The sequence below is a fragment of the Knufia obscura genome (assembly GCF_036327395.1).
Source record: "Knufia obscura strain CCFEE 5817 isolate CBS 148926 chromosome Unknown scaffold_8, whole genome shotgun sequence".
Lineage (NCBI taxonomy): Eukaryota > Fungi > Ascomycota > Eurotiomycetes > Chaetothyriales > Trichomeriaceae > Knufia > Knufia obscura.
The window spans coordinates 194,900-222,368 of NW_027042694.1; the positions used below are offsets into that span (position 1 = coordinate 194,900).

General features: G+C 49.0%; 10 protein-coding genes across 10 annotated transcripts; 6 read left to right on the top strand and 4 right to left on the bottom strand.

The window, feature by feature from the left end:
• Positions 1–957: 957 nt before the first annotated feature.
• Positions 958–2,543, top strand: TUB1_1 (alpha-tubulin; the record flags this gene model as incomplete). Its single annotated transcript, XM_064875290.1, has 3 exons — positions 958–973; positions 1,262–1,528; positions 1,576–2,543. 3 exons carry the CDS (start codon positions 958–960, stop codon positions 2,541–2,543), a joined length of 1,251 nt encoding a protein of 416 aa, XP_064728555.1.
• Positions 2,544–4,595: 2,052 nt separating this feature from the next.
• Positions 4,596–5,738, top strand: PMZ80_006881 (uncharacterized protein; the record flags this gene model as incomplete). Its single annotated transcript, XM_064875291.1, has 4 exons — positions 4,596–4,805; positions 4,904–5,270; positions 5,318–5,445; positions 5,502–5,738. 4 exons carry the CDS (start codon positions 4,596–4,598, stop codon positions 5,736–5,738), a joined length of 942 nt encoding a protein of 313 aa, XP_064728556.1.
• Positions 5,739–7,053: 1,315 nt separating this feature from the next.
• Positions 7,054–8,910, top strand: ARO8 (Aromatic/aminoadipate aminotransferase 1; the record flags this gene model as incomplete). The annotated part of the gene is made up of 1 exon (XM_064875292.1): positions 7,054–8,910. One exon carries the CDS (start codon positions 7,054–7,056, stop codon positions 8,908–8,910), a length of 1,857 nt encoding a protein of 618 aa, XP_064728557.1.
• Positions 8,911–9,366: 456 nt separating this feature from the next.
• On the bottom strand, positions 9,367–9,612 carry PMZ80_006883 (uncharacterized protein; the record flags this gene model as incomplete). Its single annotated transcript, XM_064875293.1, has 1 exon — positions 9,367–9,612. The coding sequence occupies one exon, from the start codon at positions 9,610–9,612 to the stop codon at positions 9,367–9,369; it is 246 nt and encodes an 81-aa protein (XP_064728558.1).
• A 1,954-nt stretch (positions 9,613–11,566) lies between these two features.
• PMZ80_006884 (uncharacterized protein) lies at positions 11,567–13,285 on the top strand (the record flags this gene model as incomplete). Its single annotated transcript, XM_064875294.1, has 1 exon — positions 11,567–13,285. One exon carries the CDS (start codon positions 11,567–11,569, stop codon positions 13,283–13,285), a length of 1,719 nt encoding a protein of 572 aa, XP_064728559.1.
• Positions 13,286–14,170: 885 nt separating this feature from the next.
• ORT1 (mitochondrial ornithine carrier protein) lies at positions 14,171–15,172 on the bottom strand (the record flags this gene model as incomplete). The annotated part of the gene is made up of 1 exon (XM_064875295.1): positions 14,171–15,172. One exon carries the CDS (start codon positions 15,170–15,172, stop codon positions 14,171–14,173), a length of 1,002 nt encoding a protein of 333 aa, XP_064728560.1.
• Positions 15,173–15,621: 449 nt separating this feature from the next.
• On the top strand, positions 15,622–15,987 carry CGR1_2 (rRNA-processing protein cgr1; the record flags this gene model as incomplete). Its single annotated transcript, XM_064875296.1, has 1 exon — positions 15,622–15,987. One exon carries the CDS (start codon positions 15,622–15,624, stop codon positions 15,985–15,987), a length of 366 nt encoding a protein of 121 aa, XP_064728561.1.
• A 7,378-nt stretch (positions 15,988–23,365) lies between these two features.
• PMZ80_006887 (uncharacterized protein) lies at positions 23,366–23,770 on the bottom strand (the record flags this gene model as incomplete). The annotated part of the gene is made up of 2 exons (XM_064875297.1): positions 23,366–23,742; positions 23,767–23,770. 2 exons carry the CDS (start codon positions 23,768–23,770, stop codon positions 23,366–23,368), a joined length of 381 nt encoding a protein of 126 aa, XP_064728562.1.
• A 1,386-nt stretch (positions 23,771–25,156) lies between these two features.
• Positions 25,157–25,396, top strand: PMZ80_006888 (uncharacterized protein; the record flags this gene model as incomplete). Its single annotated transcript, XM_064875298.1, has 1 exon — positions 25,157–25,396. The coding sequence occupies one exon, from the start codon at positions 25,157–25,159 to the stop codon at positions 25,394–25,396; it is 240 nt and encodes a 79-aa protein (XP_064728563.1).
• A 496-nt stretch (positions 25,397–25,892) lies between these two features.
• On the bottom strand, positions 25,893–27,065 carry PMZ80_006889 (uncharacterized protein; the record flags this gene model as incomplete). The annotated part of the gene is made up of 1 exon (XM_064875299.1): positions 25,893–27,065. One exon carries the CDS (start codon positions 27,063–27,065, stop codon positions 25,893–25,895), a length of 1,173 nt encoding a protein of 390 aa, XP_064728564.1.
• Positions 27,066–27,469: the final 404 nt, after the last annotated feature.

Consider the following 27,469-nt stretch of genomic DNA (forward strand, 5'->3'; position numbering starts at 1 on the left):
GCCAAGCCTTTCCCGAGACCACATTTAAGGTGTGGCGTCTCGCAACCCTCATGCAGGAACCAAACGCTGCGGCTTTCTGCCTCATGTTTGCTGGCCAATAACGCCCCCTGGCAGACCCCCTTTGATAAGGAAGATTGATCTTCACATGCTCTTGCAGATCTGAAACGTGCCATGTTCGTGGTGAGGAGAGCTCACAGGTGTTAGGGGGTTCTTCGGCGATTGCGAGCGTCTGCTTGTCTTTGCGTTGGCCCAGCAGAATTGGCACATCAGCCTGACGACAAAGCAGTGTTGATGGTAGCTACGGAATAGGATTCTAGTCGAGGAAAAGCACGAGCTCCGTCTGGTCTGTCGAAAGGTAGATCTAAGTCTACAAGAGTCTCGTGAAATGAGGTGCTGTCCAGTGCTATGGCATTGGTTTCGTTACCGGTATGTTAGGACCCTGAAAAATAAAGTTCGTGCAGTGGTTCTGTGAGGACAGCCTGGAAAGTCAGACGTGCTTCGTCGTAGGCACTCCCATTCATAGACAGGCGTAGTTGCTTCTTCACCCTCCTCAGAGTCTCAAGATTTGAAGGTTGCCGACACTGCAACTCATCGAGCTTTCTCTCCTCCAAAAATCTCTTGGTATCTACTGGGGATGCAAAACGACAGATTTAATGCAGGCTCAGCGGACGCCGGCAAGAGCACTCTACAGGAAGCACAGCTGGACGTGCTTTCTTCATCCTCCAAATCGGCTTCGATGGAAACGCTCGAGTGAAAGTCAGATTCCGTCTTGAATGAATAAAGAAAAAGATGTTTGATCTGCAGCTGTTTACCGCATCCCTGCATCTTACCCACTTGGAGTGAAGACACCACACCGACATTCGGTTTGCGCGTGCTACGAGCTGTAAGCGACGCATCTCCCATTGCTGCTGCTGCTGGTGGTCTGTTCTTCATATCAAGATCTTCATATCATACAAGATGACACGAGGAGAAGGTGAGCATTAGTCGTCCTAACTGAACTCTGCCTGCAATGTATTCGAACCCGAACTTGCGGAAGTTATTCCCATCCGCTGGCTCGGTCATCGTATCCGCAACCTAGTACACGACAAAGCTAACCACCGAATCCTCCTTCAGTGCTCCATTTACACGTTGGGCAAGCTGGCACACAGCTGGGCACGGCTAGTATATACAATCGTCGAGCTACCCATATTGCTGACATCCTTCCAGGCTGCATGGGAGCTTTACTGTCTTGAACATGGACTTGGCTTTGACGGACGTCCAGATCCAGAATCGAAAGTCGCGGATGTTGGCTCAAGACACACTTTCTTTACAGAAACGAGAGGCGACAAATTCGTCCCGCGATCGATATTCGTCGACCTCGACCCTTCACCGCTAGACGAGATTCGACATGGCGGCTACAAAGAGCTCTTTCACCCAGAATTGATGATCAAAGGAAAAGAAGATGCGGCCAACAATTACGCAAGAGGTCACTACACTGTGGGCAAAGAGCTGGTCGAAGATGTGCTTGAGAAGGTGCGAAGAGTAGCAGGTGAGACAAACGTTTCGCGGAACAGAGCAGACCTAATACAAGAGCAGACAACTGCGAGTCCCTGCAAGGATTCCTCGTGTTCCACTCCTTCGGTGGTGGCACAGGAAGTGGGTTTGGTGCCCTCTTGCTTGAAAGACTGTCCATTGAATATGGCAAAAAGTCCAAACTAGAGTTCGCAGTCTACCCGGCTCCTCAGGTCGCATCTTCGGTGGTCGAACCATACAACGCCGTCCTTTCCACCCACAGTACCATCGAACATGCTGACTGTTCGTTCTTGGTCGACAACGAGGCTGTCTACGACATCTGCAAGCGAAATCTTGATATCCCTCGACCTAGTTACGAACATCTCAATCGTCTGATAGCACAGGTCGTCTCCTCAGTTACGGCAAGCTTGCGATTCGACGGTGCTCTCAACATTGACCTGGCTGAGTTTCAGACAAATTTGGTTCCATTTCCCCGAATCCACTACCCTCTGATCAGCTTCGCTCCCGTCGTGTCTAAAAAGAGGGCCTCTCATGAGAGCTTCCGCACCGCTGATTTAACACATCAATGCTTCGAGCCGGGCAACCAGATGGTCGTCTGTGACCCACGCAACGGTAAATACATGGCAGTGGCTCTCTTGTACCGTGGCGATGTGGTACCGCGAGACTGTACAGCTGCCATCGCCGCCATGAAAGCCAAGAGCACTGTTAATTTTGTTGAATGGTGCCCAACTGGGTTCAAAGTTGGTATCAACTATCAGCCACCTATTGCTGCTCCAGGGTCTGAACTTGCCAGTCAGTCTCGATGTGTGAGCATGCTGTCAAACACAACAGCAATTGCTGAGGCATGGTCCCGACTTGATTACAAGTTCGACCTGATGTACTCTAAGCGGGCGTTCGTGCATTGGTATGTAGGAGAGGGCATGGAAGAGGGCGAGTTTAGTGAGGCTAGGGAGGATTTGGCTGCGCTTGAGAAGGACTACGAAGAGGTTGCAGCAGAGGAAGCCAATCTCGATGACACAGCTGAATACTAAACGGGGCCGGGGGCAGTATATCCTGTCTACAGAGGAGGAACCACTGTTCTCGTGGCAAAATTACTCGAAACTGTTGGCGTATAAACTTAATTTGTATGGCGAAAGCATGGGCCTTGGGAAGGTAAGGCAAAAGCAATATGCATCAGACATGGTTTAGAGAGCGTTGTGGTAAGGCAGAAGTCAAAAATAGGATTCTGATCAGATCGCAGCGGCCTCGTGGTCGGATTTGGCTGTGCTGCATCAATGCCCAAGGTGTGAGGCATCTTGCTATGCCAGGTCAGCTCCTTCACGTTTTCCTGCATGGGCTTTTCAACAATTTTCCCTACACATGAGCTCTGCTCCGTCGCTGACCACAAGACCTCTGTCTACTGCTTCACTCAATGCTAACGACTTCAATTCAGCATACTCCTACCGAGAAGATGACCAGCCTGAAGAAAAGCATCTGACCAGGAACCGAGGTGCCCGCGACACGGTCAACCTCGCATCGGTTCCTGCCTGCGTGGCAGAGACGCTTGTCATGCTGCACTGATTATGGCAGCCCAATAGATGAAGCGCAAATAGCATGCAGTCGTTGATTGGCTGATGATTTTCTCAACTCTGCATGAGCGTCACTTCATGTGACTCCTGGTCTTGGATTTTGTACGCAGAGACCAAGCTTTACACCTTGCTCGAGGTAAATATTATCTTGCAGATTTGTTCAGAGAGCATGGTCTGTAGAGAAGGGAGTAACTTCATGTATGATGACTACACTCGGCTATTCCGAACGCGAATGCCAACTTCGGGCTCGCGGGAGCGGTGTATTGACCGCGATTTCATCCACGATCCGGGTAAAAGCTTGCTACTTGAGCGGAAGGCCGCCATGAAGCATGTCTGATAGACTACTGTTATGAAGATGGACCGTGTGCCTGTGGGACGATATGTTTGTCTATCGAGAGGTTTCATGGTGAAAGTGCTTGCAGTAGAAATAGGCACCGGTCACATAAAGTACCAGCCTCTCGGTAAAGAGGTTTCAAGTGCTGTGATCTTATGGGCCAGCCTTACGGTCAAGCTATCGAAGGAGAATTGGCCATTGGCGGCTTTCGCAACGGGTCAAGATGAGGCAGACCAATAGACGATGAGTAATCTAAAACAAGATCTTTTGTTGTGTTTACATCGACATGATGAAATTCAACATGCACATCGGTGAGAAGATGAGCTGTGCTTCTGCAAGTCCGGCAGCTCATCAAACAAGCGCGCATACAGCTTGGTTAGGCTAGATTTTGTGCGGCTTGACTCGATCGAAGGCACCGGGATGCATGCTCAAACGGCAGTGCCGCGCACAGCTGCTTCTTCCTCATGCACCTTCCCCCCAGCTTCTTCCTTTTTCCTTCAGCACATTCGCATCATCTTGGGCACCCACTTGTGCGCCCACGAACTACTCCGTCCTCAATCGACCGAAAACACCTGTCGTTTCTTTTGCGGCAAGTGCGATAGCTTCCATCCCCACATTGCGCGTTGGTCGCGACTGCGCTGACCTCACTTGTGCACCTTCCACACTCTAGCACTACAAGCCAGCACTACACAAGCCTCACTGTAGGTCGCCCAGCTAGAGAAATAATACAAGCGAAGGTAGCTCTTTCCGCTGTGACCGACGCGCTTTGCGCCATACATACATATCCACGTCCAAAATAGCACCAATCTACATCGCAGGCTGGTACCAACAGATCAGACCGCGCATAACCCGGTGGACTCGCTTGTGCAGTTGTGCATATCAAGCGTGGTCTTAACTTCACCTGAGATCCGGCTCACGCTCTCACCGCCTATAGAACGAGGCCTTTGGTCAACTGGATCTGCCCCATCCTTGCCCTACCTCAAGACTTTCGCCTCAAGTGGTCGCTTTAGGCACTGAGTGTCTCCAGCGCTGGATACAGAACACCAGCTGACGGCTTCTGTGACGCAAAGCCGCAGTAGGACCAGCAACAAGCTGACCTACCATTTCACTCCAGTGTGACGTGGACTGAAGGGGCCTTTCGCCTACAGCCGGTTCCCGCTGCAGCTACCCAGATATACATCATGGCAGCCTCTCCACCCAAAGATCCCGATGTCGAGCAGACTCAATCTGGCGAAGAAGAAGGTGATATGTCCAGGCAAGAGGAAGCACAAGGTATTGGCCTCGGCGACTTCGAAGTCAAAGAACAGGACAGATGGCTACCTATAGCAAATGGTTGGTTCTCCCCCGTTTCTTATGTGTCACCCCAATGCCCTCAAATCTTGATTTGCCCCGTACCTTGCGTGACACTGTCATGCGCGTTGTGGTATGAGGAGCAGGACGGCCAGAAGCAGAGAGATACAGGTGTGCGTGCGACTCTGCACGTACGCAGAAGGCTCAACAAGCAAAATACGCTCATTCGTCGACCTCTCTGCTTCTTCTCAGTCATGATTCGCATACACACGCGCTTGATTCGTCCTCGCGGTACCTCGACCATTCAGATCACAAAGACCAGAAGTCGCATGCTCAAATCATGTCCTCTGACTTCTCGCCTACGGGATCCTCTTCTTCCAAGAATGGCACTCACTTCCACAACCTCCAACATCAATATGCAGCTTCAGATGCTAACATCCGTAACTTTGCTCCAGTCGCAAGAATTATGAAAACTGCCCTACCTGAGAACGCAAAGATTGCCAAAGAAGCAAAAGAGTGCATGCAAGAGTGTGTCTCCGAATTTATCAGCTTCATTACAAGCGAAGGTAAGTCTTAAGAGGTCAAAACGTGTCCGTTTGCTAACGTAACACAGCATCTGAAAAATGTCAGCAAGAGAAGCGGAAGACTGTCAATGGAGAAGATATCCTATTTGCCATGACCTCGCTCGGATTTGAGAATTATGCTGAAGCACTGAAAATCTACCTTTCCAAATACAGAGAGGTCAGTTCTGGCATACGCCTCGGTTGCCGCGTGTTCTGTTAGCTGACAATCCTTAGACTCAGTCTACACGAGCCGAAAACCAAAATCGACCAACAAGCAGTGGCGGCTTCCCGAGCGGCGGACCTGTTGGTGGTGCATCCGGAACTGCAAACACAGCTGGAGGGTACGCTGGAGGTCAACAAAACACAACTAGCCCATCGCAAGGATTAGATGCTGGCGACCAAGATACCGCCGGAGCTTACTACGGTGGCCTCGCTCCGGGGCATAATGGTATTGGCGGAGACACGTATTAGTCAAGGATCAGGGTGGTCGCGATGACTGGACCGGTTCGAATCGCAATGACAACAACGACGACACTCCACGATATGCTCTCAAACCTCGAACCGTCCTTCAACCGACCAGATATTCTTCAGATCGGATGTGATAGATATATTGGCACAGAGAAGATCGTTTCAGCTCCAGAGCTATCAACAGGGACACGGAAAAAGGATGGAACAGAACAGACAAACGAGCAATCGAACATGTGAGAGTATGTGGGCAGGTTGGGGAGGTTGATCTGGATTTCAGTCTGTACTGTATATTCCATATTGCTGGAGTGGTATGAGTGATGCTTGTCATTTGCTTGTACCAGAATAATGATGTTGCAGGTCAAAACATGCAAATTCTGTTTACGTGCGGATGTGATGTGCTCTTTCACCTTGTCAACGCAGTTACCTCAACCGGAATGGCTTTCGAGACGGGGCAGGTATATTCGGATATATTCCCCAACCAGCTCGAAAAACTGACTGGGTAGCCAGGCTCAGATCAAATAGACCTCAAGGACGTCCGCCGAGGTCCAGCGCAGAGCGCAATAACTCTCATGGCTAGCCATCTAGAGCCATGCTGCTCATCAGTTTTTTCGACAACTGCTGCCTCATACAGACGAACGCGAGACGCCCGACACAATCGCGCGCCCTGTCATGACATGATCGAAAACCAGTGTATCACTATCTCTGCAGGACGCTAAAAGCACGAAAAAGGAAGGCAAAACGAGCTTCGACCAATCAGGGATATCTTCGATAACACTTCCTGCGCAGACCGTGGCGATCCTTGTTTAGCCGACTACACTAGATCTGACTGGCTTCCTACCAACAATCGTAATGGGATCCAACTCCGCAACCAGAATTTACATAACAGCTCCTCGATTTCTTCCTTGCTAGCAAATAGCAAATTTCGTTTCTCATGGGAGGTCAGGTGCACTAACATTTCTTATCAAGCGTCGAAAGTTTGCATAGCATATACGTCAACAGACAAATAGACAAGATATAGAAGGCGAGGCTCGGCTGTTTTATGTTTGTTCTTGAATACATACAACTCACAAAAGCAAACAATTTGAATTATCCTAGCAAGGCCACCCACTAACAAGTACGTACCACGATCGGCAACCACTAGCATTCCTCACGCCTTTCGAGATACATCTGCCAAGAAAAAGCACGGTGACTCAATAACGCCCTTAGCCTTTACACCAACGTCCGAGATCACAAAACATATAACAAGCCATCTCGCAACTAAACAACTTTTCTGGGAATCAACGACACCCCTACACCCACCTCATATATCAGCCAACCAATGGCTCCCCACGCAGAAGAGCCCCAACCGATCTCAACACCGCCCTCCAAAATGCCCACCCAACCACCACAACAACCCCACCTCGAAGCAATAACAGACACAACCGCAGCCACCCTCCCCGACCCCCTAACCCAACCACCACCCACCCGCCCCCGCTTCACCCACACCGATGTCCTCCCCCACCGAGCCGCCGCCAAAACCCCCATGGCAACCGGCGTAGCCCCCTTCTCCAGCGCCCACCTCTTCAAATCCGAGCTCGCGCTCTCGAAACCACCCGCCAGCCACTCCTTCTACAACAGCCACCTCACACGCGAAGCCAAGACGCGCAAAAGCAGCAGTCTCAAGGGCGCAATGAAATATTTTAATGCTGAAACCATTAGTCTGTGCGGCGGCCTCCCAAGCAGCGAGTACTTCCCCTTCGAGGAACTCGCATTCGAAGTCCCCGTCTCACCCGCCTTTGTACCCTCACAAACCACGCAGCTCCGCGGCCGCAAATACGATGTTGCGGAGGGGAAATCCGCATTCGATCTCTCCATCGCGCTGAACTACGGCCAATCCATGGGCCCGCCGCAAATGATGCGATACCTGACTGAGCACACTGAGATCGTGCACAGCCCGCCGTACAGTAACTGGGAGATCTGTCTGACGCAGGGGAGTACATCTGCGCTTGATATCGCGCTACGGATGTTCTGTGTACGGGGGGATGCGCTGCTGACGGAGGAATATAGTTTTTCATCCGCGATTGAGACGGCGTTGCCGATGGGGTTGGTGCCTGTGGGGGTTAAGATGGATGGGAAGGGGTTGTGTGCGGATGATCTGGAGAGGGTTCTGAATAACTGGGATGTGCTTGGGAGGACGAGGTATGGGGGTGCGCCGAGACCCAAGGTGTTGTATACTGTGCCTACGGGGGGGAATCCGACGGGAGCGACGCAGGATGAGAAGAGGCGGAGGGATATTTTGGCGGTCTGTGAGAGGTATGATGTGTTGATTTTGGAGGATGAGCCGTATTACTTTTTGCAGATGGAGGAGTATAAGAGTAAGGTACAGCAGAACGGGAATGGAAATGGTCACGTCGATGGCAATGGGAGTGAGCGTGAAGCTACGAACGGCACGGATATGGATTTGGGCACATTTATCGACAGTCTCGTGCCGTCATACCTTTCGATGTCGAAGTCTGGAAACGTCCTTAGGATGGACAGCTTCAGCAAGATCATCGCCCCTGGGACGCGGACAGGCTGGGTTACTGGTCCGGCAGACTTGATTGAACGCTTCGTTCGGGCTTCGGAGGTATCAGCGCAGACGCCGAGTGGATTCTCTTTAGTAGCCCTATACAAGTTGCTTGAGGAGGAGTGGGGTCATGAGGGCTTCTTGAGATGGCTCATGAACCTGCGCTCTGAATACGGCCACAGACGCGATGGCATCGTGGAGGCATGCGAGATGTTCTTGCCGCGGGATATTATTGCGTGGGAGGCACCCATGGCTGGAATGTTTCATTGGCTGGGAGTCGATGGGAAGAAGCACCCGGTGTACCAGGCACGAGAGGGAGAGTGCAAGACGGAAGAGGACAGGAGAAATCTGTTGGTTGAGATTGAGGAACAAATCTTTGTGGCTGCGACGAAGAATAATGTGTTGGTTGCGAGGGGGAGCTGGTTCAGAGCCGAGAAAGATAATGCGAGGGTATTGGGTAGTGAAAGTAATGGTCAGACCAGTGAGAATGGTCATGCGGAGGAGGTAAAGGAGGAGGTGGATACGACGATATACTTCCGGATGACTTATGCGGCGGCACCGATGAACAAGATCAGTGAGGCGGTTCGAAGATTTGGTGAGACGCTGAGGGAGGAGTTTGGCTCGAAATGAACGTGTCTCAAAAGAGCATCTGACATGCGGCGTCAAAAGCGTTTGGGAAAGCATTGATATGGGGTGAACATAGAATTGGTTGGTATCTCTGTCGAATAGCTATCGGCTTCCATGCATTGGGGTTAGATTACAAGTTCATTTGCCGAGCCACTCATTTTACGCACTTCTTTGTCCATTCGGTAAGCGATTGTGAACTGTTTGTCAAAGAGTATTTAGTTTTGATGTTTCGGTCCTGCGCCCAAGACTCCAGAGCATACGTCGAGACGCGTATCAACAGACGTCCTCGGAACCCGCCGTGAGCTAGATACCATTACCTCGATGGTTTGAAATGTTTCAGCTAGTCGTGAAATAGTTCCCAGCCCTACCTTGAAGTTCCTTGTTTGGATGCTTTCACGGTCCAGAAGGATGAAGAAAGAGACTGTTTTGGTCGAAACCAGGCGATCAATGGCAATTCGCCTATTGACCTGTAACACCAAGTTTCGTGGCAGGCTCAATTTCCAAGTTCCCGAGTATCCAGTATTCAGCGGTAGCCATGGCAGAGTCCATGAGAACAGGTATTGCGGATGTCCTCATGATGGGCACAGTACTGCCATTCATGTTCCATTTTGAGCTGATGACAATGAGCCCGGACATTGGGCCAGGGCCGTGAGGAATTTCCTTCGCTTGTTTTCCCACTAGACTTTCTACTGACAAGGATGCCATTCTCGCTATAGACATGATCACCAGTATCGAGAAACCGGACAAAAAGACCCAAGAGGTAAGCTACCGCCTGTTTGGCAATGAGCTTCACTGCCCTGTGTAAAGAAATACACACCTTGTACTCGACCGTCTGTCTGATGTGGTTTATTTGTTTCATTTCTGGTCAGACGCGATGCAGCATGCGCAGATCTGGTTTGAGAGCTGAGGGTCTGCAGACCGAGTGGCTGAGATCGAAACCGATCAGGCCATGGGTTAAAGGCATCATTATCATTAAGTCCTCTTAGCATATTCACGTCGGCGCTGTTGGTTGCGGCATATTATATCAAGATCGTCCAGTTGGTGCTCGTAAAGCCAGACACGAGGAATAACGTGGGCAAGCTGGGGGGCCACATTGGTGCGAGGTAGATGGCCAGTCCTACATCAGTAAACAACGCGACTTACAGGACAGAGAGGGTGGTGGCTCAAGGATGTCGACGTCGGTAGTCTCGTCCTTCCTGGCTCCGCTTGGCTAGGTCGCTCAATCATGAACTGCCACAGGTTGTAGTTCGCTATAGACTAGATCTTGACATAGCCGGCACAGATGCCAAGTCTAACGTCCTAACATAGTAGATAGAACTATGGGGTTGCTAGTCAAGAGTTCGTCGTGTGTAGGAAGGTAGATCGCATCTTTATTGGTCTGAGCCGTCATTTGTTGTGGATGTGATCTCATCGTTCAGGACTCTGAAGACTTATCTTCGAATATCTGGGGTCTCTGATGGATGTGAGATATCTACTTGTAACGAGGGTCATAGCTCGATGAAGATTCTCTGGGGGTGATGAAGTACCGGTGTTAGTCGAAGCGTGTGAAGATTCGACCGAGTATACCTTCATTGTTCCCGACTAAAGTGAACCGGGTTTCTTGCACAATAACACGATAGGCTGCAATAATCTGGGAATATCGTTGATCAGGTATACTTCTGAAGCAAACCCTACGCGCTACAAAGTGCAGGAAAACACTCTGTTGCGCCACAAGAGTGCAGGAAAACGCCCTAAGCGTCACACGGTGACGGAAAAACAAAAAAAAAATGTGTGTCGTGACAAACAAACGCTTGGCGCCTCCCGGAATCGAACCGGGGCTAAGTGCAAGTTAGCATTATATCCTAAGTATCACTAAAGTGCAAGTGACATACTCGGAACGGAAAGTGAAATTCCAGTCCTCTCAAACGAGGACATTGTGTTTGACCACAACGTTACGTGCTACCCCTACACCAAGGCACCCATTTATCGGATTCAAGCTGTGTGAGCTGAATTTGACGAGAAATCATGCTTACTCGTATATGTAGCACGTACCCGCTGCGGGGCGGTAAAGTGACGTGCAGATCATGCCAATGCCGCGTGTAGCCGAAGCCGAGCTCGTTTCACTCCCCGAAACTGTTCGCAACAAGCAGTTTTGTTTGCTTTCTGCATGTTTGTAGTTGCAGTATCTGGTGCAAGTATGCGTGACAGTATCCAAGGGGTTGGAAACACGTGACGGTTAAAGGTGACATATCCGGCTTAGCTGCATTGAATATCCCCCGCGTTCTGTTCTGTGTAGTGAATGTCACTTCACAGCAGATTCGTCACGCAAAAAATACTGATTACGTGCAAACAAGCTCTATATTTGACTGCGTCTATCTTAGTGATAGCGTGATAAGGTGCTCGAAGAATTCGTTCGATGTACTGATGTGCTGCGTCAAAAGGGGCCTCGGTAGACGCGTGCCATATCTAGTCGCGTCGCTCAAAACGCGTAAAGCGACAGCAGACTCGTTCACCCTTTCCGCTTATGCCTTCGGTATTACTTGCGCCGTCGCCAACTGACGCTCGTATAGAACACGAAACGTAGCATCCATATATGCGCTTATTGGGGTTCTTTTATGATCACAGTCTATTCTGTTTGTGCTAAGAGTACGCACTAGCCGCCAATCCAGTAGCCAGCAAGATGTCCAGCAGGGTACCAACATCATCACCTCTCTCATCCGCACGCTCATCAGCAGATACATACCAAAGCGCAACATCACAATCACAACCTCAATACCGCCCAGCCTCGCCGTTGCCATTCGAGCTCCTCCAGCACATCCAAGTATATCTCGAAGAGAACCTCTTCTCACAAGCATTACGTTTTCTTCTCAGCCTTATCTCGGCGACCACCTCCAATGAGAAGAAGGGCGTCCCGGTGCCACCTTTTGACTATCTAGCAGTGTTCTCAACACTGGCAGTTCACCCCAATCTGACCACTCGAGCATCGAACCCAGACAAATTGGCACAGTCAAATACAGCTCTTCGGCTCCTATGGATGATCAACAACACAACCGGCCCAGTCAATGCCAGCCTGTCTGACGCTTTCCGGTTTCGGAGATACGACGACAAATTGTCGACGCGCAATGGAAGTCCTGCGGACGACGATGACGCCTGGCGCAACAGAATCACGATTACCTATGCCGACAAAGACAGTCTCTTCAACCTTGCGGATGACTTCTGGGCAGTGGTGGGCTGGGCATTGAACTGCTCATGTTTGCCTGGGCCGCACGCCACGAGGTGGAACTACTGGCTGCCGTGGCTCGAGTACATGCTCGATACCCTCGAGACTGATTGGGAGCTACGAGAGCAAGCAGGCACATGTGATCAGTCTCTGCTATGGCAGTACATCAAGTCTGCAGACGGTGGGAATGCGAGACGCCGACGTGTCTTACGCGCTACTTTTGCAGATGGTGGTGGTTCTGCCGTGAAAGAGTTCCGTCCAATCTTTCCCAAGGAGCTGAAAGAGCGCAAGCAAGAAGGAAAACAGGTGAGGAAGCCGGATATCAAAGTAGACATTGACGAGGAAATATTTGGGGACTATATGGAAGAAAGTGAGAGCAGTACGGACAACGAAGAGAGCGGACAAGCCACTGATCCATTGAGCGGTCAGCCGAGCAAGCGTTTGAGGACGCGAACACCATCTATGAGAAGAAAAGCCACTCCTAGAGCGAGTAAGAGCCGTCTCACAGATCACGAGGGTAGCGATGTTTCGACCGCGGATGAGAGCACAATGAGCAGCGGTCTCGGTCCACCAGAGTCTATACAAATTCGATTAAGGCTGCTTCAGCTTCTCTCAAGTGTCTCAGCACATCCAGAACTCATTTCCTCAGCCCGAGAGGTCAACTGGCCCGACCTCCACGAGCTATACACCCTCTTCGTCGAGTTCATCCGACCACTCCCTCTACCAGTGTTCCAGCAATTCATCCTCCCCTTCAAATCGAAAGGCCTAAAACCAGAATCCCGCATGGCTCTCTGTGAATTCCTTCTCCAGCGAACCCTCGACAGCGATCACACCTCGAAAGTTAGTACCTTTGAGCCCATGACGCTCGACCGACTGGTCCAACAATATTTGCCCTACGCAAGTGGCAAGAACAGTATTGAGTTTCAAGCAAAAGTCAGCATCTTGCTTGAGAGTGTACTTCGCCAGCTAGCGAAAGATAATAATATTGCTTCGCATCAGAAGGACGATTTGCTGGACGTTCTAGAAGAGGGTATTGAGACCAGAGAAGCGAAAGCGAATAACATCAGAGGCAGTAGTAAGTATAAGAAGGCTGCTAGCAAGGATGAGGAGTTCGCGGTAGCGATACTACAAGAAAGCGGAAAGCGGATGAAATTCGTTGTTGAGCACTTGGTGAAGTAAATGAGACTCCATTCAATCCCCACACAGTAAAGGGGACGGCTCACACAACATGGTACTTTGGTCGAGGCTCCGTTCGTTTCCTCAACGTAAACCAGCAGTGAAGAAAGATATGGCATGGTCGTCGTTCATCTGTTGACCTATGATGGCCAGATGCTACCGAGTGTCCAGCTATGAATGTGTCAAATCTTGATCGTCCATCCCTTTTCTCCCACTCACGAGCTGTAGCTACAGATCTTGCAACCTCGAGCTAACTCCTCGAGCATGTCAAGAGTAATGAGGAAGGTGCGACGCACTGTTCCGTTCCATGGGAAGGAGCAACCCACCGTAAGGAAGGTACGACCATCGATACGGGTGGTGCGACCATGGAGGAGGAAGGTGCGACCGTCCAGCGAGGGAAGGAGCAACTCATAGCATGGCAAGAGCGATCAGACGAATTGGCTCTGAGGAGGAGCGACCACCTGGAAGGAAGGAGCGATTACACCTCCAAGGCAGCCGCGATCCGTACAAGGAAGGTGCGATCACCGTGTCTTTGCAGAAGGTGCATTCCTCGTAGATGGCAGGTACGACCCATGAACCAGAGATGGTGTGGTTAGTGAGACCGTCGCAGGAGAAGCGATTCGGGGAGTCGGACTTCGTGACCCTGCAGTGCAGAGACGAGGGCTAAGGGCGGTACGGATGAGTCTGTGAGGGAATTGCTTGTGGATGGAAAGATACGGAGATGGCTGGAGAGAGCAAGCGGTAGTCAGTGACAGATATTCGAAGAAAGATGTACAAGCCAATACCGGATCATAAAATCTTCCGCTTCCTTCTATATCCCATTTGCAAATTCGAGCGACTCCTGAACGCCGCGCTGTGCATCTATGTATGCATTCTGTGCCGAGATATCTACCCAAAGAACTTCCTCAACGCCTCATAAATCGTGAAGATAATAGCTGAGCTAGGCGCGGCCCTGAACACCGTAATCCCACAACCTCTATAGAACCCCTTGAGCCCCTGTTGCTGCCAGAGCTCTTTCCCAACACCCAGAAATGTACTCCTCCCTTTCAACACAGATGCATCTTCAGTCTGCATCCTACTCTTGATCGTATCAGCCGGGTAGAATACAAAGTTATAGCTCATTCCCGCCGCCGCACCACCCAGCATCTGCTGCCAGATCTTGACCTCGTCGATCTTCTCGATGTTTTTATCGTACTTCCGGAAGAGGATCTTGGTTGCTTCGTAGGAGCCGAACCAAGCTGCGCTACCGCCTGTTTCACGGATGAGGGTGCCGAGTTGGCCATGCCAGAAACCTGATATGCCTTGCGTTGTGAAGATGGTGCGGATTATATTTGGTATTGAGCGGTGAGAGTTGGAACCTGGGACTTGCATTTTGCACTTGACGAGTTCGATTGGTGTTAGAGCTAGTGAGGTGAATGCGCCGGAGGCTGCACCGCATAGCAGTAGGGCGCTGAAGGGGAGCTCAATCTTGCCATGGGGATGTGCTTCTTTCTGTTTGCGTAAGGAGTGGCTTAGTCTGACATATGCATCTTGAGCTAGTCTATAGCTGAAGAAGAGGGAGGAGGTTTCGACGGCTGCGCCGACTAGTGGAGCGGTGATGCCGCGGTACAATGAGCGGATGGGGCCTTCTGGTGCGTTGAAGGCTTGTTTGAAGGCATCGAGTGGGCCGTTCAGTCGGTGCGCTCCTGGTACATTGTTCTGACTCTGTAGACGGACTTTCACCGTATCGAAAGGGTACTCAATGTATTTGCCTAGAATTCCTGCGGTGCTGCCGAAGACAATATCCTTTAGAGCTTCGACACCCTGTCCGTCGACCTTTGCTGCTGCAGGAGGAACCTCTTTGAGGTCTTCTAGGTGTGCTAATGCATCATTATGGTTGATTGCTGCCATGCGGCAGGGCTGGCTCTCTGGAGAGCGGTTCGAGACTGAAGATAGTCCTCAGATGCGTATATTCGTGTTATTGCGGTATCATCTTGTGGATAGAAACCACAAGACTGTGCGATTGGAGGTTCACATGTATACCGCTCGGCCACGTCAATCACAGACAGAGACTTGTGATATGCTAGTGACTTGGAAAGTTGACATAGGTGGGGGAGGTCGGGTACCAAATCGGGACGTTAGAGGACGCAGACGACATTCTGAGTGTTTTTGCTGCTGGAAATCCTCTAGCGGTGAGTTTCTGTCCACTCATACGTCAGCCGAGCATCTTATCTGATCAGATAAGAAAAGAAAAACGTTAGCGTCGAAAGTCCCGACTTCTCACTCACCAATCGATCACCAGTCGAGACATTCTGTTGACACACATCGCAGGCAGTCGCGCTATTATGCCTGCAGCAGAAATGGCCACTCCTACTGCTGCCGCTGAGGTTACCTCAACCCACCCGTCCGCTGCAGCAGGATTAGGCATGAGAAAGAATGGCAAAAACTGGCACCCGCAAAAGAGAGCATTCCGGCCAACTTCAGGTCAAACGACCTTCTCGAAGCGCATAGAGCAGGACAAGGCCAAAAAAGCCACAAAAGCACTAGAGCAGGAAATGAAGGACGAGAAAGAGCAAGAGCGACAGAGGCGTATTCAGGCCATCAAGGATAAGAGGAAGGCAAAGGAAGAGAAAGAGCGGTATGCGAAGATGGAGGAGAAAATGCACAAGAAATTGGTGGAGAGGAGGAAGAGGAGGGAGAAGAGGAATAAGCTGTTGAATAGCTGAGGAGTGTACTCTGATGAGGATGAAACGAACGGTATGATCTACGATATTGGATTTATTTACGACAGCTTTCGGCGCCGTTCGCTTCAGAAGGCAGGAGCTTTGACGTTGTATGATGGGAGGTGCGGCTGTATCCCAAAGAAGAATTCTTCAACAGGGCAGAGGAAGGGTGTTTGCACAGTGGGACACTGGCTGTCGATATGCGGAACGAGATGAGCACTCTTCCATTGACCTGAACCTTATCGAAACATTCGGGTTGCGGTCCAGCGGTTTCCTGCAAACGAAACATGGTACCTTTTGGAGAGTGTGATGAGAAGCCCTCCAAGCACGCCAAATTTTGGGAAGGAAATGCGCCAAGGGCAGCAGGGCAAGCCTGGCAGGCATGTAATCAAGTACAATCAGTCTCGGACAAGATCAAGCGGCGGTCGAGCCATAAGGAACTGGTCTTACATTCTGCGCATGGCTTGTCAAAAACGCATCAAATTATGAATTGACCAGCGCTACTGTCAAGCAAGAAGGCGCTACTTATATGCTTCGAAGAATAGGCAAGGCACAGAGCGAGAACAAGATCGAAATATTGGTTGCATGCAGCAGATGGGTGAGAGCAGTTGAACTCTCAAGACTCGCTTTAAGCAGCCCAGCGGCGCGTCACAGACGCTTATGTCACACAGCCACATCCAGGCACAAGTCTGACCTCTAGCATTCCCATACACAGTTGCCAAAATCGCTCTTGATCGGCAAGGTGTACACCGATGGTTCCTGGGGCGGAGAAGCCACGAAGACAGCAGATATTTGGCTAGTACGAGTGGCATAAAAGTTTTGGAGTCGTCTCTTTCAGCCTTACGAGTTCCACTTCCAGTCCCACAGGCTTCTTGCCGCAACACACAAATGAATAAGTAGACAGTTCTCTCAAGCATGATCAGGCGATTGACTGGTGACGGGCTGTATGTACATGCGATAACTATCTAGGGCCGCAGTCGTAAGCTAATAACCATCCTCATCATCTGGCTCTGAGGTCGTGACCTCGCGTATCCCATCGCAATTGACGTGACCGTGGTACCGTGCCGTCGGTGAGTGGTTATACCATTCAAGCAAGCGATGTTCGTTGTTTTTGCAGTGTATACCTTGGTTGAAGCAGCCAGCGCACAGGTCGAAATCATTGTAATGGCATATCTCACAGTGGTAATAGCGTTCAGTGCAAGGTTGTCCACACTTATTACATCCCGCGATAGTGAGGCCATATATCCGCTGAAATTGATCAGGATCCAAGCATTTAATTGTGCTCGTAGCATCACGGTCGTTGTCACCCGATACGACATCAGGCAACATGCGAAGCAAGTCTGCCGACGGCAATCTTTTCTGAGGATCTTCTGAACGACAATCATTGATAATGTCCATCATGTCTTGATCGTAGTCAGCAGAGCACATTTCTAGAGCCAGGGGATCAGCGTGTGGTTCGCCACAGTACTCGTTGGATGGGGTCCGACAGTCGACACTCCTGCAAAATTCAACACTACCTTCGCTAGTCTTATTGCCCGCGATTCGCCAAAGCACAAGCCCAAGCTGAAAGAGGTCTGACTGTGGTGTGTGGTTAATAGGGTCATTCGTGTATCGGTGTTCAGGAGGTACAGTACCCCACTTGAGGCGGTGATGTGAAAGCAGTTGAGGACGGAAGAGCGCCCAGATCACCAATCTGTCAGTGGCGTCGACTGTGAAGACACCCTGGAATCGTAACCCAAGCATTCCGAGAACGTTCCGCTGCCGATGAACCTCAGCCACAGCAAGCAACAATTCACGACACCATCTTCTCCTTCTGCTGCGACTGATAGGTCGACCTACGCGATCTGCCTCCTCCATGATTGTAGCGAGAAACCCCTTCTCGGGCAGATCAATTATGAACGCAACGATACGTTCTCGAGCATCTCTTACAACACCAAGAAACCTAGCAGCAACCTTACAATTTCTTAGACTCAAGTCGTACAGTACTCGAAAAGTATAAAGTTGGGCGTCGAACGCGGTCCTTCCCGGAGAAAATAGAGTCTCGCACACCCATTTTTGCTCGCCAGGATGAAAGACCAATGATCGGCAGCTTCGGTCGGGAGCTGTGAGGGGACGTCGAGCAAGCTTTGCTTCGTGGTACCACTCGCATTGTGAGTGTAGTAACGTGTTTGTGAGATGGTGTATTTGTGCATGGAATTCTATCTGGAGCTTATCAGTATGCACGGCTGGTTGGTTTTTGTCAAAGCAGAACTTGATCTTCTCATCCAATGTACACTGAATGCGCAAGATATGCTTTTCTGTCTTATTTCTGTTCAACCACTGCTTCAGCTTGAGCAGCAGGCTAGGAGGTAGGTCTGTAGCATTGTTTCGGGCAGGATTATCAGATGCTAATTTGAGCCAGAAGCGTGAAGAGATATTGGTGCTCATGGCCACTTCAATGTGTATGACGTCTCGGGAGCTCGGCCTGTAGACCAACGTGAAGAGGTAGGACTGCGAAGTAGAAGATCTAGTGATCTCAGTACCGGAGTTGGTGAGCAAGGTGACCTCCTGTGAGTCAACCGTGTAGATCTCCGGACGCAACACGCTATAGACTTCGAATGCTCTAAGCAGCGGAGGTTGTTGCCATGATGTCTCAATGGCGTGACTTCTGCTTCTTCCCGGAGCAAAAGCAGAGCCTATTTGGACTTGACAGTTGTAATATTGGATGTTCCCTACCACGGCAGAGGACTGCCCAGTCAAGCTCACATCGCGATAACTATTGCCGCTGTTGTCCGCCGCACATTGGTGCGACACTGACTGCTGCCCAGCGTGCAGCGCAAGCAGACAGGCTGTGTTTTGTGCATGGCTGGCCAAATATGATGGCTTCCTCTCCCGCTGCAATGTACATGGAACACATAGAAAACCTCGGCGTGTGCAAAATACACAGGATGGTATGGCTCGATTGCACTAGGGAGGTCAGACGGAAAGCAGACGAAGCGGCTTGCATTCTGGTACCTTTATGCGGCGTGAGTAGCACTCTTGACAAGGGCGTCTTCTCGGTGTCGACTCAGGTTCCATATCCGGTGTTCAAGCTCTTAGTTGTGGTTGGCGTCAGACCGATGGCCGCCAGCAGGTCTTGATTGCATTACAGACTCTGTCTGGTTCTTCCCAGCTCTTTCGTTGCTTTGAAGTATACAAATCGAACGTGGTCTGAGGAAGAGGTGCTCATCTTTGTCGTAAGGCTGGGCGGACGAGAGATCTCCCTATCCTTGCTGCGGTTCAGTGTACAAAGCTCTGGGGAACTGTGTTGTATATGGCCGAGTTGTCAGTTCCGGAGAGGTCATGTGCGGTGGGCGATGTGCTGTGCTTCACGGTGAGCAATCTAGCTCCCGTCTTGCACTCACGACGGATATCGTATATGTCGGGCGAACCGTCTGCAATTGATCATAGGTGGTCGACGCGCTGTACGAACGAATGTCAGTTGAGCACTGGCATACGTGAGGGGCAACCAATGACACTCCTAGTCACGGCTACGACCTTCTCGCTTCAAAACGCCATTGTGTTGTGTTAGGCTGACACGAGCTCTACGCCGCAATGAGCTCTCGCCTTGCTGGTGGCCTCGGTCGACGTGCCTTCCTCGTAACCCTGTCGCGCCTTCCTCGACAACGGATGAACTTCACATCGAGGCAGAGCAGGCATATGTTTGATCATCACAAATTCGAGCAGCAACACATGAGCTCATTTCGAAGAGGAACCATGAGGTTGGTGTATGAGGTCGTGTTTCTGATATTGGCTCTTCTGACTGCGAATGCCTACGATCTTCGGGGACTTTTCCTGACTGCAGGCAGGTTTTCTGGTGCGGTTCACCTTCGAAGGCTGACAGCTATTTCTCGCTTCAATTTTGATTTAGGTATCTGTCGCTGCAATTTCTTCCTCATTACTGTTCGTCTGACACGCCTTTAGCAAATGTGCCAGTACTAAGGTACCTTCAGTTGACCATGCAGTATTTGTGGATAGAGGCTCACATGATATACTCGGTAGGTCATTGTGCCGAGAAGGCGAAGACAGATTCCGTGTGAGAGGATTAGTCAGCTACCAAGTATGATACAGGTCATCCTCAGTGCTGCCCACGACCGAGGGCTATTGTGCGCAACACCGGCCCACGAGACTCGAGCAGCAAAGAAAGATCTCAAGTCCCCCGCTATGTCTTGGACAACTCACGTCTGAAAACCAAGACGGTGGACCTCAAAGTAGCAGGATCCTGAGGGGTACAGAACGATGTTACCTCCTAAGATGTCCTACGCTTAGCGACATGTACACTTCAAGTCGTCTCTGCACTTATAGGGTACCGTGAGGAAGACTCAATGCCACCTGGTACATATCAACAACTAATATGCGGAGAATATGCTTGCCAGAAGCGTAGCCATGCTTACTCGCAGAGAATATCGAAAATACCTTGTCATGAACGAAGGGCTCATCAACACCGTCTCGATCCTTCTGCCGGGGTCGAACTGCATGAGAACTCTACGTGACATCCGACGATCATCAGAAGTTGCGAAGCAGGTATAGTATCAGACAGCTCCGGGTTGTGCTACATATAATCACAACCTCCATCCCGTCAAACGACCTGTCCATCACCCAGCATTTGCTCCGACCATCAATCCATAGAACCACCACACTCCATAGCACCACCATGTTGCTCAGAAACATCCTTGTCACCCTGGCTATTGCCGCTGGCCTTACCATCGCCGCCCCTATCGAGAAGAAAGTTGACATGGAGATTGCTTATGTCCCTGTGTACGCCTATAACTACTGCCTCGATCCTGATTACGAGGGATGTTAGAAGAGGAACGGGATGAGTGAGCACAGCGTAAGTCGTGGATTCTTCACAACTGAGCAGTGAGCACTGTGATGGTAGACTGACTGTCTCAGCTGTATGGTGCAGTCAACGGGGCGGAATTGTGGGAGAGGAAGACGCTCGTCACTTGTGTCTGGTCGCAGCGCAACATTCAATGACACTGGGTTGATTGGTTATCTCGGAGCTTGTAGCAGTCTACCAGCGTACAAATTAGATGCTACATAATCTGCCAATCTATGGGATGTCTGAGTGCAAGTGAAGGGCCAGGGTCGTGGCGGATTCCTCCGTTTCGTTTGAGCCATGTACGGTGCAGGTGTTCGCCCCTATTGATAGTATACTTAAAAGCCTTAATATCTTAGCTTAATATAAAGTTATAAGCGACTAGGTTAATAATATAACTAAGATAATAAACTTACTAAGCTAGCTAGTCTTTCTTATTTAGCTTAAACTTCGCTAGTATATTATAAACGGTATTATTATTATAAGTAAAATTATTACTATAGAAGTAGCTAAGTTTATTATTAATCTTATAATCTAAATATAGCTTTATAACCTCTTTAGCTATTTTATTAACTCTATATTTATTCTTTATTCTTTTTATCTTAAGTAATATTACTTTTTATTAATATATTAACTTACTCTATATAACGAAGTACTAAATATAGTAGTTAACTACTATAAAAATAGTATACTTATTAGGTAATATTTATATATTAAAAAAGAGGTAAATTTTAAAAATATAAATTTATATAATAAGGCCTTAACTTAAGTCTTTTCTTAATTAAAGTCTTTCTTTATTTATTATCTTAATAATCTACGGAATATAGGTATATTAGCTATATTTAAAAGCTTTATTAGGTCTTTTTAGTTTTTAGTATTAACCTTATAGAGTACTAAATATTTATTAATAAATAGTTATAAAACCTACTTTTATACCTTATTACAATTAATAACATAATATAAATTTCAAATAGCTATAATAGATATACTACTTTCTAAAGTACCTAACTAACTACTAGTAATAACTAAACTATTATTAATCTTCTTCTTTTCCTTTAAATATATATTCTTAATATACTTTTATATAATACCAAATTACTTAATTAATATTATAATAAAGTAATAATAGCCTTTTTATATATATATTTAGTTAGTAATCTTATTCTTATTAAAAAGAAGATAATACTTTATATTATATAACTACTATACTAAATACTTACTAAATAAGTTATCTTTAACTAAGTCTTAATAATAATATAGCTTCTTATTATACTTAACTTATATAGGTACTTCTTATATAGAATTAGCGCGTAGTTACTTATTTAAATTAGTTATACTATAAGAGTCTTATAAGAAAAGAAGACTATAATACTATAAGATAAGTACGAGATATAAGGACTAGTAATACTAAGATATTAATCGCTTTTATAACGAGAAACTATATAATTTAAGGTACTATACCTATTTAAAATAACCTATAACACTCTACTAGTATCGTTATAGTATACTATTATATAGCGATAACGAGTACTATAACGAAGTGTAATGATACGTACTAAAGTAGTGCATTAGTATTAGCCAGCGCTGCCGTACGGGGAAAGGGGTCCACTCGCATCTTTACATGGACTCTTAGGCTATTCGTTATATCTAGCTGCTGAAGAGGCCGTGGTCACTGCATGTTATACTCTACACCAATGACGTTGCAAGGTCACATCTAGCAATAGACGATGTTGATCGACGCTCTTCTAACAAGTAGCTTCCTGCACGCTCTTCCTTCGCACGAAGCCGTCCTTGACTAGATGGCAGTTGCATGAGCCGGCGAAAATGCTGATCGCAGAAGGCCGACATGACATGGGCAGGTAATGTGTTTTATGGTCTTTGCAAGAGTGACACTCAGCGGCCAAATGGATTGTCTTGATTCCTCCACACTCCTCAAGACTTTCCGCACGTCTCCTTGCTGCCTGCTATCCTGTCGAGCTCTCAAGAGACTTAATAAATGCTACCACGTATCACAGGTGGCAAGGAAAAGAGCATGGTATCCGCTCTGTACGTGGAGCTGTTCAATAACCTTTCGCAGGTCTATGGGAATATCTGATACTTAGGCCGCGTCACATCTAGAAGCGTCTTCGAGCGGCTAGAGCTCGTGCTTATGACAGAACCCTCAAGGTTTGCTTGGTGCTAGCTCTAAGCTCGCGGTCCTTGCGCGATGTTACCAGTGGTCGATTTGCTGTTATACAACTCGTAGAGCGGCGTAGTATCGCGACATTTCCTCACCCCAGAAGCGCCATCGATGAAACCAGTGTGATTATCCCAATTCTCTTCTGTTTCAATGAAGTCGTCTGCAGCACACAGGATAGACTGGATCAGTCAGTCTCATGTTGATACAAGTGATGATCATCAACCTTACCTCACGTAGATAATGTAAACAATGCGGCCAGTGATGAGCAAGATGCCAATCGTGAGCCATCAGCCTCTTCTCGTAACCATCCCGGAGCGCAATCCGTATAAATCGGAGACAATGTAGTTGATGGAACCTGTAACAAGTCAATTCGAGACCTGACCGCTGACCACAGGGAAAAGGGTGTACATTGAGATAGCTCCCTGGTCAACGTCATTGTATGTGCTGCTGTGTTCGTCTAATACGATCACACCGGCTTCCTGGATCTCCGGACCATCCCAAAGATGGTCGTACTCTTTGTCCAAGGTCATGTAATGGAAGTCACGCCCGAAGACGACTTCTACAGTCGCATTGCGATCTGCCACGAGTCGTTGTGCATAGACTGCAAGCACAGCTAGTTGAGCAAGAAGGACAATTGCATGTGTGATGTTCCACTTGTGCCGACCAAATAATGTACGCGAATGCTGTTGTGAGGACAGCTCGTTTATTTCGAGGACGAGGTCTTCGTCGCTGTCAGGGACGTCTTCCTGCGGTATGTGTTCGTAACCCATGGTACAGTGATCAGACTGTGCAATCGATTAGGTAGATGGCTTTGTCCATGTTCTGGAAAACTGAGCTTGTTTGCTCAGCTTTTACTCGGCTAGAAGCCGGTCTGCAATGGTGCGCCATTCTTGCAGTAAAGGCCACGATCTCCAGGTTTGTTGAAATGTTACATCGAGCCCAGTATCGTCATTTGGCGAGGGCGAACAACCATCCTTCAAGACCTGAAAATGAACACATGATACGCCGATTGGCACGACCGTTCTGCACGGGTCCGGTGCACGTCAAAGACGAGCAAGGTCGTACTTACCTGCAGTGATCTTCCCAACGCTAATGTATGCAAGGATAGTACCGCCTCGCTAAGTATGCGACTCTGCGGACATATGTAACGTTCAGCGGAGTGAAGGCAGTACCCCGTGTCGAGTAGGTGCGTGGTTGAGCATCGTTACTTTTGACGTGTCACGGCTCAGGAAGGTGCTATCATTTGATATTGTGTTCGCTTGTTTGACTTCTTATCTCAAGGGGTTTGACGATGCAGCTGCGAGCTTGCTGCTGGGCAGGACGCTCAAGACTTGGTTTGCAGGTGTTCACGTGTAGTCATAACTGCTATCAGCCACATATACTCTACCTGTCCAGATATAGGTGAATACTCGCCCTTGGCGCCTAGAGATCCCTTAAGCCGTGCATAAGTACGTATAATGATCGCCCGTTTTTGCGATGCTTAGTATCGCGGTTCCGAACATCGCAAATGGCAAGGTACCGCAAAGCTAAGTTGTGCAACTTAGCCGAAGCGCTCCTAAAGAGGACTAGGCTAACTAAAGGGTCCTTCGTTCAGCCTCCGTTGAATCAGACCTTCTATGGACGATATTTATGAGGTATTCACCTTCCACATCTGCGATGTCCCCAGAAGAGAGGTTATCGTAACTCAGCACGGGGAAATGGACGGTCGTGCCTTCTGAAATCGCAAAAGCCCGAGTATCGCAAAACGCCTCTATCGCAAAACTGGTGTTTACTGTATATGGTCTAACCGGCATGCTGATTTGCAGGAGACGTCAAATACCTTGTCAAGAAACAAGAAGTCGACAAGCTAATCCGCTCCTTTTCAAGGCTTACCGTACTTGATTGAGTCGCTCAGTTCCAGAGCGGGCACGCAATCTCACCTTTCGCTTGCAGGTTCGGCGAAGCCGACTCCAAACTGCGTTTGGACCAGACGTTTCGGCCAATTCTGGACCAGGACGGACGAAACATCCACATCAGAGGTTACGAGATAAGTAGAGCACGGCTCAGCTTTAGGACCGTGGTACATATATCTAGGATTCTATATCGTGCCGAAGAACTTGTTCATTGTCTAACATCTTATTTGATTGTCTACTCACAGAACTATCGCATTCCTTACTATGTTGTTCAATAACATTCTTGTTGTCCTGGCCGTTGCCGCTGGGATCACTAAAGCCGCCCCCATCAAGCAGAGAGATGAGGTGGACTCTGCTTTCGTGCCGATCTCTGGGTGGCATGGGGATAGCATAGGAAATGTCGAATCTGACAAGGTGAAGAAGGACGAGATGGAGGCTAATACCATGGATTTCAACCCTAAAAATGTTGCTTTTGTGCCAATCTCCGGGTGGCATGGGGATTGACATAGGGTATATCAATCCATCAAGGGAGCAAGGAAGCCTGCTTATCTCCCAGCGTGCGCTTACGGCCATTGTCAACACGAGCCTACCATAGAGGGGCGTGAAAAGAAAAGGGACGAGTGAGCACAGTGTAAGTGACAGCCCCTCCACAGTTGAGCACGGGTGACAGCAGACTGACTGTTTCAGCTATACAGTACAGTCGACGGATCTTGGGTTGGTGGGAGGAGAAGTTTGTTCTTCACTTATGTCCGGTCACAGCGTAACACGCCTTAGCGCTTAGAGATTCTTACCGTGCATACTGTCTTGCTTCACTCGCATTCTATCTACACGCCCTGTATGTTCACCCACCAATTGCAAACAATTTCCTCCTGCCGTTGGGTATCCTTGATCGACGCGTTTGCTGTTCTGCATACCCGGATGTGTCCGAGCCTTTGCTCTTGCTATGCTACCGCTTTCTGAGCGTGATCCCAAGCACTCAACGAAGTGTCCAACCCATCACTCAATTGATCGATACCTCAAGCACAACCCTTCCAACTCCTGCCCCCTTTACATCAAGCACAGTCCTCGTCGTGCCACCTAATTGTCTCATTTCCTCTTCGAATTCAGCCACACCACCACCCACACCAAAGTACACTTTCTTCGCTGCAACAAATACTTCCGCTCGTCCGTTCGCCGTCCGCCTCTCTTCCTCGAGAATATCGACAAGCAACTTCGAGAACGGTCCCAGCGAGTCGGGTGAATATATCGTTTCCGAGGCCAGGACCCGGGTATGGGATTGACTGGGCGATGAATCTACTGCCGACTGTCTTTCTGAGTACAGAAGCTGAAGAAAGGCATCGCCCCATGCGCCAGAGATGAAGTCGATCTCGATGTCGGCGTCTTTCAGAGTCTGCAACGCTTTCTGTGTCAGAGTCTCATTGACTTCCATGTGCCCTTCTTCTCCACCCTCTGACTCTTCCGTACCGTCCGTGCCACTGGGAACAATACTCAAAAACACATTGACAGCCGTACACAATCTCAACACATCCTCATTGTAATCGCACAACGTAAACCTTACCCTCCCCTTCCCCCTGTCCTTTTTGTCCCCAGTACCAGTACCGCTCCGCTCACGTAACACCTTCTGCAACAGCACCAAACTTGGAATTGCACTTCCAGCGCCCAGCTCAATGATACGCTGCTCCCCAGTCCCAGTTCCGTCCGCATCTATATTCATACCCGTCACAAACCCCGCCAAATCAACAGCACACTCCCACGTCTTGAACCCACCCTCATAGATACCAGTGCTAAGGTCACCAGTCGCTAGACCCTCGAGTAGACTGTCCGTTGCATCCGTACCGCTGTCATCGAGATCAACTTCAGCCATGAGTTGCTGACGGATATCGTGGACTTCCCTCCGCGGCACCTTTACACTCGTCCTCTCACGTCCATCCCTTTCTTCGCCAGTAAGGCTAGGTTGTGCATGATCGGTGTGCAGCGGTACATCAAGCCAATTATACGAGATCTGTGAGGGCAGTGACTGAAGGAGTTCTGCTAGGGTGTGGCGTTTTGGTTGTAGCAGTGTCGTTGAATGCGATGGCGTAATCTTGGTGTCGTTCAGTTTCGTAGCGAGGTCATTGGGAGAGTCATGATCATCTTCTATATCGTCGCCTGAGAAGCCGAAGGAGAAGGACATGTTGTGACTATTGTCTTGAGTCTTGGACGATGAGTACTGTACGACAAGCAGGTGCTGAACGAGAATTTTGTTTCAGGATGCTAGAAGTAAGAACGTTTATTGTGCACTGTGCAGTATTAAACCAGACTTAAGAACGCACCCGCTGAACAATGAACGAACCCGATCATAAATGTAGTAAATCCATACGGAAGATTAGCGGTCAAAAGAGCTGTTGATATGAAACACTATCAGAACATATTGGTGAGAAACGAGCAAGAAACTTGGTCTAGGACGGCTGGCCGGATCGGGACGAAAAGGAGGTCAGAAGAGTCGTCTACCAAAGCATGCGTGATGGTTTATGCCCATTGGTGCACATAGAATATGCAGCAGGTTACAAAGTAGATTAAATCCTGGACTGGAGAAAC